The sequence below is a fragment of the Brachyistius frenatus genome, unplaced genomic scaffold, assembly GCF_029030835.1.
Source record: "Brachyistius frenatus isolate BFR_SWC_R1_liver_20210118 unplaced genomic scaffold, ASM2903083v1 Contig_60, whole genome shotgun sequence".
Taxonomy (NCBI): Eukaryota; Metazoa; Chordata; class Actinopteri; family Embiotocidae; genus Brachyistius; species Brachyistius frenatus.
In genome coordinates this window covers 349,187-357,563 of record NW_027210659.1, presented here as the reverse complement: position 1 = coordinate 357,563, position 8,377 = coordinate 349,187, and the positions used below count along the sequence as shown (strand labels likewise).

Below are 8,377 nucleotides of genomic sequence, written 5' to 3'. Positions count from 1 at the left end.
GGTTTGTTTGGAATTTCAAATTAAAAGTGACGAGCGTGCTTTTGCTGTCGGCAAAAGATATGTCGTGTCTGTTATAAACTATTATAACTGTCAAACCTTTTAGGAGGAGTTGAGGTACGGTTTAAATCTCGTCAAACTCCAAACGGAGCACTCAAAGACAATTCACCCACCTCTTTCAGGGAGAATTAGCTCCAGCTACCTCATCCCTAAACCACATTTTCTAGCAACGTATTTAGCTATAAGTATTTGTATATGAAGTGACAGCTCAGCTTATTTCTTTTTTTTTTTTTTTTTACCTCAGTGTTGGGCACATAGGTATTGGCAGGGCACAGCTTAATTTGGAGCGGAAACCAAAACGGAGCCGGAAGAAAGTGGAAAGAAACCTCTTGTAGAGAGTATTTACTTTATACAATAAAAGGCTCTTGGGGTGTTAAAGTTGGTTTCCATGGCGACCTTCAGATTTAACTTCGACAGCAACTCTAAAAATGACCGAGCCCAAGTAAAAACATCCTTTCGTCGAGTCCATGGACACGTTAGAGGAGAGAGACCACCAAGAGGTAAGATACATGAGCACATGTTGGTTGAAAAACTAGCAAAATTGGAGAAAAAACCTCACTAACCTAAGATAGTTAAATCAAGATTTGAAAGGTATTTAAAGTATTTCGAAGTTAGAATCAGGTTTTGAAGCCGGCTATATCTTTTTTTACATTTAACACAAGTTAACGTAGTACAACATAACTTATCCCAAAATCCACAATGTTTCTTCAATAAGTAAACATACTTTGATATAGTGATAAACTTGTGGTAGAGTCTACATAAAATGGTTTGTTCCCTCATGACAAATGAAATGTTTGGTATTTGATATGAAATCTCGGTCAATTGATTGTCCACCCAGCCAGCAGAGCAGAGGTCCTGTCCCACTGCTGCGTCAGAGGAGGAGGAAACCAGGAGAAAAAGGACCTTTGAGCGGTTATTTGGCTCCAGTAAAGTTTTTCTGGCCCCCGCAGAGCAGCGCACTCAAAGACCAGGCCTGCGAGGGACCCTCATCATTGGAAGCAGGGCAGCAGAGCAGTGAGAAAACTTATTTTTAGGAGTGAATTAAAGGGTTCCATTTCTTCAGTTTCTATTGTAGTATTTTATTTTGGAACATAGAGAAATGACACTCGGCTATGTTAAGATCTGAGTGATCTGTACTGAAAATGTGTGCCAACTTTAGGATTTCTGTCTTTGCAGTTATACTCATGGAAAAGAGGCGATGGGAAAGTCCCAGTGTGAGAAGGCCATCATCTGCTTTAGCAAAGCCATCACTCTGCAGCCAGAGCAGGTGCTCGACTCAAGACACAAAGTTACATCTGTCAAAACTCATTGCATGTTATGATTTGTGCTTCCCTAGTGAACCAAAGGCAGTATTCATAAATGATGTTTTTGATTTTATGATTCCTTTTTATGCTAATGGGCAGCACGGTGGTGCAGTGGTTAGCACTGTCCCCTCACAGCAAAAAAGGTTCCGGGTTTGAATCCGGTCCTGGGCCTTTCTGTGCGGAGTTTGCATGTTCTCCCTGTGCTTGCGTGGGTTCTCTCCGGGTTCTCCGGCTTCCTCCCATCATCCAAAAACATGCACCTCAGGTCAGGTTACCTGGCGCCGCGCTAGTGGCAGCCTGCTGCAGCATCTCCCCCTGAGAGCCCCCCTGCTGTAGTGAAGACATTTCCCCTCGGGGATTAATAAAGTGTATAAAATTAAAAAAAATAAATAAAATAAACAGAACAGTTGAGGCAAAAATATAACAAAATAAATATTGTTTTTAAGTTACTGTAAGCCTCTTAATGATCACAATGAACACTTCATAGCCAGCTGGTGGCTGAAGGTCACTTGTATGTTCTCTTGGTGTTAGGGTCTGCTGTCTGTCTCATGTCTCACGCGTTGCGATCTGTTATCCAGTTATTTCTTGGTGTGGTAAACCTCTGCTGTCGCGTGTTTCAGACTCAGCTGTATGTGAGCCAGGCTGAGGCCTATCTGCAGATGTGTGACTTCCAGTCGGCAGCAGTTTGTTACAAACAAGCGAGGCTCCTGGAGCCCGGAGCCTTCAACGCCCGCTTGGCCTTCATCTATTATCTCCAGGTCGGAGTCGCCACAACGCTCCTCTGTTCGTCTGTTGGCTTTCATGTTTCTGTCACAGTACATCTATAATGTATTAATACACCAGCAGAAAAGGAAAATCAGAAGCGGGCACTTAAACATGGCTGTAGATATGAAAACATATTTCTGTGATTGCAAAACAATAGACAAAATATGTAATTGTTGAATACTTTTCATCACTTATATCACATAGCAACAGGCAGACATGATAATTATTTGAACCTTTTAGTTGATTTAGTCCACGGGATATACATCATTTCTGTTATTGAAGGACTAATATCTTGTACAAAGAAAAAAAAAAAAGCCTTTTCAATTTCAGCCCTAAATGAAGGTTTTCCAACAGTCAACATTTCCAAAAGTTAAATCATGGATTAGAGAGAAAGGAGAACAGTTTTTGTCTTTTTAAATACAGGTATGGACTCGGCACAGATCATTGTACATTAATTTAAGAAAATTAAAAGTAAAAAGATATGTAAAAAATCCTAATAAGAAGTAAATATGATTTCTTTATTGTTTGAATTTTCAATGTTGATTGCAGAAAACCAAATTTCTGTTCTTCCTTCCTGGACTTGTTATTCAGTGTTTCGCCTTCAAGCATTTTCACAATATCATCGATCACCTTGGAAGTCAGGCTGTTGCACTGATTAAAAGTCCCCCTTCATAAAAATCGTAGTTGTAAATCCAACCCGAACAGAGATGATGATGGTGGTCTTTCTGTTTGCTGTTGTCTGCAGGGCCAGTGCTTGTTTGACCGAGGCTGTTTCCTCGAGGCTCTGGAGGCTTTCCGTAAAGCTCTTGAGGTGAAGCCCGGTTGCAAGGCTTATGAGGTCAGAAGGTAAGAAGCCATCATACTAAGACCGAGATTAAAGTTGTGCATGTTTACTTTAATTTACTAACAAATATTTAGCAAAAATATCCTACTTTCTATAGATCATTGTATAGAGATAGGTAGGTCTAAATTATGGCAGCTTCAACTCACATTGGAAAATATTATTGCTTGTGTGTCGAGTGTGTAATGTAATTAATTACAAGTCAGGAGCTTAAATGTGATATTTATAAAGTTTTGTTTGGTATCGTTTTCATTCTTCTTTTGTCTCTAATACACACATTGTTCAAAAATCCATATTGTACTTTGCATCCCAGCCTGGTGTGTCTAACAGCTGCAGGTCGCCACACTGACTGTCTGAAGCTGGTGGACGACTGGATGGCAACACAAGGTCACACCGCCGACCTCTACATCCTCCGAGCCCGACTGCACAAGCAGATTAACCAGGTTAACACTGCAGCGACCTCCAATGCTTCAAATACCTAAAACCAGCAGTAGACTGTGCAGATATGCAGTAAAATGATGTTAAACCTGCAGCTCCACAGCCCCGCAAGCAAGCAGTAAAATCACCACACATACGATGAGTAAAAAGGGTTTTGTGTCAGGACTTAATATTTTTAGTTTCTTGTTCTCAAAGACATTTTTGTTGTTGTTGTTGAGATTGAATATAAGCAAAAAAACAACAACAAATAAACAAACAAAAAAAACCAACCACACATCCCCCCAAATTTTCTTTCAGATGTTTTACAGTTAGTATAATGAAAAAAAAATTTGCAATTCAAACTGGATGAAATAATATTCATTCAGTTTTATAATTCTGACGCAGAAAATGAGTTTGTCCAGACTAAGAACATTCACACGATACGTATTTTAATTATACTGCACTTACTGTAGCCACACCGTGAAATGTCTGTAATTAAACGACCTTCTCTTGAGTCCAGACGTCGCGGTGTTACCAGGACGTGCAGTCAGCCTTGGTGTTGACCCCGTCATGTCCGGAAGCTGCAGCTCTGCTGCTGCAGCTGCAGGAAGCGAGTGAATGGGCCAGACAACACGCAGTGGACAGGACTTTATCCGGCCAGCTGCCCAAAGCGCTCTGCATGATTAACATCGCTCTGGAGAACAGTCCGCGGGACGGACGCCTCTACCTGTTCAGGTGAGGACGATGAAACACTCAGACGAGCCCGAGGTAAGAAATAGATGTGACATATTGTAGAACACATCTCTTTTTCAGATAAATATTTTTATTGTCTAGTTCGGAAACTGTCAATTCAGTTTCATTTTATTCCAACATAATCTCAGGGCAGTTTCCATAGTGAGGTCAGACCTTACAATACTATATTATTAACCATCACGTAGCAACAGTGGGGAGGAAAAACTTCCTTTTAATGGGAAGAAACCTCAGACAGAACCGGACTCAAGAGGACGTCTTTGTCGACAGGATGGGAGGAGGGGAGGGTGGAGAGAGAGAGAAAAAAATAACAATAGACAGTGAGGTTGATGGTGCAAGAACCTGTAGATCAGAAACATGCAGCTCCGGAGACGGAGGTACCTGCAGAAAGGTGTAGGAAGACAGAGGACAGAGGGAAGAGAAGACACAAACATAATGACATGCATTAGCTGCATATAAATGTGTGGAGAGTGAAAGAGTGCAGTGCAACTTTTTAAATTGCTTTTATAGTATAACCGGAAGCCCCAAAAAACAGGTGAGTGAATTTGTAACAATGTGACACGGGGAATGGCTTCCTGTGTTCGTTCAGCAGGAACAACCACATGACTGAAATTCTTTGTGTCAACCACAAGAAAGCAATCAATTAAGAAGCTCACCAAAATGAAAAGCATTGCTTTATTAGGTCACCTCTAACTTCTAAAGGTAAAAAAAAAAAAAAAAAAAAAAAAAAAAAAAAAAAAAAAAAAAAAAAAAAAAAAAAAAAAAAAAAAAAAAAAAAAAAAAAAAAAAAAAAAAAAAAAAAAAAAAAAAAAAAAAAAAAAAAAAAAAAAAAAAAAAAAAAAAAAAAAAAAAAAAAAAAAAAAAAAAAAAAAAAAAAAAAAAAAAAAAAAAAAAAAAAAAAAAAAAAAAAAAAAAAAAAAAAAAAAAAAAAAAAAAAAAAAAAAAAAAAAAAAAAAAAAAAAAAAAAAAAAAAAAAAAAAAAAAAAAAAAAAAAAAAAAAAAAAAAAAAAAAAAAAAAAAAAAAAAAAAAAAAAAAAAAAAAAAAAAAAAAAAAAAAAAAAAAAAAAAAAAAAAAAAAAAAAAAAAAAAAAAAAAAAAAAAAAAAAAAAAAAAAAAAAAAAAAAAAAAAAAAAAAAAAAAAAAAAAAAAAAAAAAAAAAAAAAAAAAAAAAAAAAAAAAAAAAAAAAAAAAAAAAAAAAAAAAAAAAAAAAAAAAAAAAAAAAAAAATTTGGCTAAAGTCAAAACAATTGGATTAAATCATTTACTTTAAATGATTTTGAATTAAATCTTGTTTTCCAAAATTTGATTCCGTTTTAGTTGATCATGTTTGATTATTCTTTGTCGGTCAGAGGGATTCTGTACCGACGTCTGAAAGACTTCACATCCGCCATCGAAGATCTGATCCAGGTTGTGGAGCTGAGCGAGGAGGAGGATGGGGAGAATGAAGTCAGGGGTCAAGCGGAGGCCAAAGCCAAGAAAGACGAAAGCGTTTCTGTGCAAGAGGAAGCCAGGTCTCAGTTGGTTCTCATCTACAATGACTTCGCTGTTCAGTGCTTCGGCAGAGGCCTCTACGCCGAGGCGACTCTGCTTCTCAATAAGGCCATCGAGGAGGAGAAAGGCAAGGCGGGCCTGTACCTGAACCGAGGAGGTGAGGCCACGACACCTGGCCTCTGGGTCCGTTTCAGTCTTTCTTTTCAGTGCAAACAAACACAATCATTTATTGAAACTTTGGAGAATATTTTGTTCAGGCCAGAATGTGAGGGTTCAAATTAGACAAATAATTGTTGAGTCATTGTTACGCATCAACAGCTCCGTTAATCTGGGACAGTATTCACAAATACTTTCTATTATTCTATTATTATCTATGGCTTCCTGTATGCTGCTGTAGCGGAAAATTTTTTCCCCTCGGGGATTAATAAAGTAACTACCTAACCTAACCTAACCTAACCTAACCTAACCTAACCTAACCTAACCTAACCTAATAGTATTCAAACTTCCCCAGAGTTTCCTCTTTAGATCTGATCACAAAGACGCAGCATCCACTGGGACATTTGTGAGGTTTTTCCTTGTTGATATGTTGCAAACAATTTTGATTGCCTGTGTAAAGTGTGCATATTAATTTTGCCACATTTGTCAGTGGTAGTATATGAAGAGCTGCTCCAACCACGATAGATGTACCTTTTATACAATTTCAGCTCTCACCACCATAAAACAGGATATAATAAACATTTATTCAATAAATGTTTTCTGGATTTGAATTTAAGCTGCTCTCTGAAAAAAACGTCAGCAGTGTTGAACAAGTTAGCACGTTATTGTTCATAAACTCCAAATGCTAAGTTCATTTATCAATTGGTTGATTAACAAACAATGAACAAATTTGATAATGAACTAGTCATTCATTTATTCTAGCTTCTTGTGATTATTTGCGAAGCTCACTGTTTGATATGATTGTAAATCTTTGAGAGTGTCAGTTGGACAAAGGAAACATTGAAAAGAACGTTAAAAAAAAATGTACACAGCAAATTCATAAGGAAATGAAAATGACAGTTAATCTATTAAATTCAAACCTGTTTGCACTACAATTTATGAAATATTGGAACTAAATGGACCGGCGACCTGTCAGGGTGTTCCCTGCCTTCGCCCAAAGTGAGCTGGGATAGGGCTCCAGCCCCCCCGTGACCCTGTTCAGGATAAAGTGGGTACAGATGACGGATGGATGGATGGGACTAAATGGAGTTTGATGGAAGGATGCATTTATTCTTCATGTGTCTGTGTGTGTCAGACTGTTTCTTTAAGCAGAGTGACTGGTATTACGCTCTGGCTGACTACATGCAGGCGGAGGAGATGATGCGGCCCGACGACCCCGCTATCCGGCTCCGCCTCGCCGTCGTCTACAACACGCTGGGCTCTTCCTCTTTCCAGGATGGGTCAGAACCACACAAAAATGAACTCCCTCCACAGAGAAAGCTGCAGAGTAAAATGTTGTCTCCATGTTATATTCGTGAGTGTGAATGCGTGTCTGCCTCCTCAGGCATTTCCAGCAGGCAGCTGATATGTTTTCTCTGGCCATCCACTACAACCCCACAGTCAGCCGGTACTACGAGAGCAGATCCAAGGCCTTCCGAAAGTGCCTGAACTTGGAGGGAGCCAGACTGGACTTCATCTGCATGCTGATCCTGGATCCCACCAACGAGCAGGTCCGAGCGTCTTCGCACCGTTCGCATCCACTGACATTCGACACTCATCTTATTCTGATCTACTAACTCTTTATATAACTGTTCATTCAAAAAGAAGTTGTAACTTTTCCACGTTATATTGTGGATATATTACTTCATAAGTGAATATTGCGTTCCTTATTCAATTAACAAGAAACAGTTTATTTATCTTTACATTAGTCTGTAAACATTTTCACTGCTCATGCTCTTAGAAAACCATGAATTTGTTATTAAGATGTTCACAGCTTGTTGCAGTAAATAGGAGTAAACTGTATGCGTCTCTGTGTTTGTTTGTGTAGGCCCCTCCGATGCTCATGAGTCTGTTCCCTGGCTACAGCGTGTCTGATGTACTGTCCAGTCCAAGAGGACAAGCAGTCCGAGCTCAGGTGATGGACACCGTCAGGGCCGGTAGTTCCTCCTCCGATCCACAGAGGTCAGCGATGCCAACGTTCATCGTTCATTCGGAGGCCTGGAGACATCCGCAAGTGGAGGATCTGGGAGATGTTAGGGCAAGATGTCTTGCAGCTTCACATTTAAAATTGAAAAACAATCATCTCTTTCATTCTGAGAAACAACTGACTTCTCTTAACCAAACAACCTGGCACCCAATAAGCAAAATGAATGAATAGATAAATAAAAAAAATGCTGCAAAATGACATAAATAAGGTGAAAAACTTGTATAGGCTGAATTAACACTCAGCTGTCTGTCAATAGAGGTGCTCCTTGTTTTTACAGTCCGCATTGCCACCAGCAGGTTTCTTCAACCACTGCGTGTTGTGTTGTAATGTATTCGTAGACTGACTGAACAGCTCCAAAAGATGACTCTGACCAATGAGAGCACAGTGAGCCAATCAGAAGAATCAGCTGCAGCAGGAAAAGAGCTGAAGTTGTGTGTAAACCAACAGGACATGCAGATAAATGTGAAGACGCTCCTGCGGGTAGTGATGGGAAAAATCATTTCATACTCATTTCTGAAAATTTACATACAGTAGATATAAAACTAGTATTGTGAGAACAACTGAACGGGA

General features: G+C 38.9%; 1 protein-coding gene across 1 annotated transcript; it reads left to right on the top strand.

The window, feature by feature from the left end:
- The first annotated feature begins 505 nt into the window (after positions 1 to 505).
- Positions 506 to 8,078, top strand: LOC138625183 (tetratricopeptide repeat protein 16). The gene is made up of 11 exons (XM_069705933.1): positions 506 to 557; positions 896 to 1,071; positions 1,234 to 1,324; positions 1,982 to 2,119; positions 2,872 to 2,972; positions 3,281 to 3,410; positions 3,905 to 4,119; positions 5,484 to 5,782; positions 6,917 to 7,061; positions 7,166 to 7,331; positions 7,649 to 8,078. Exons 1-11 carry the CDS (start codon positions 525 to 527, stop codon positions 7,976 to 7,978), a joined length of 1,824 nt encoding a protein of 607 aa, XP_069562034.1. The 5' UTR covers positions 506 to 524; the 3' UTR covers positions 7,979 to 8,078.
- The last annotated feature ends 299 nt before the right edge of the window (positions 8,079 to 8,377 follow it).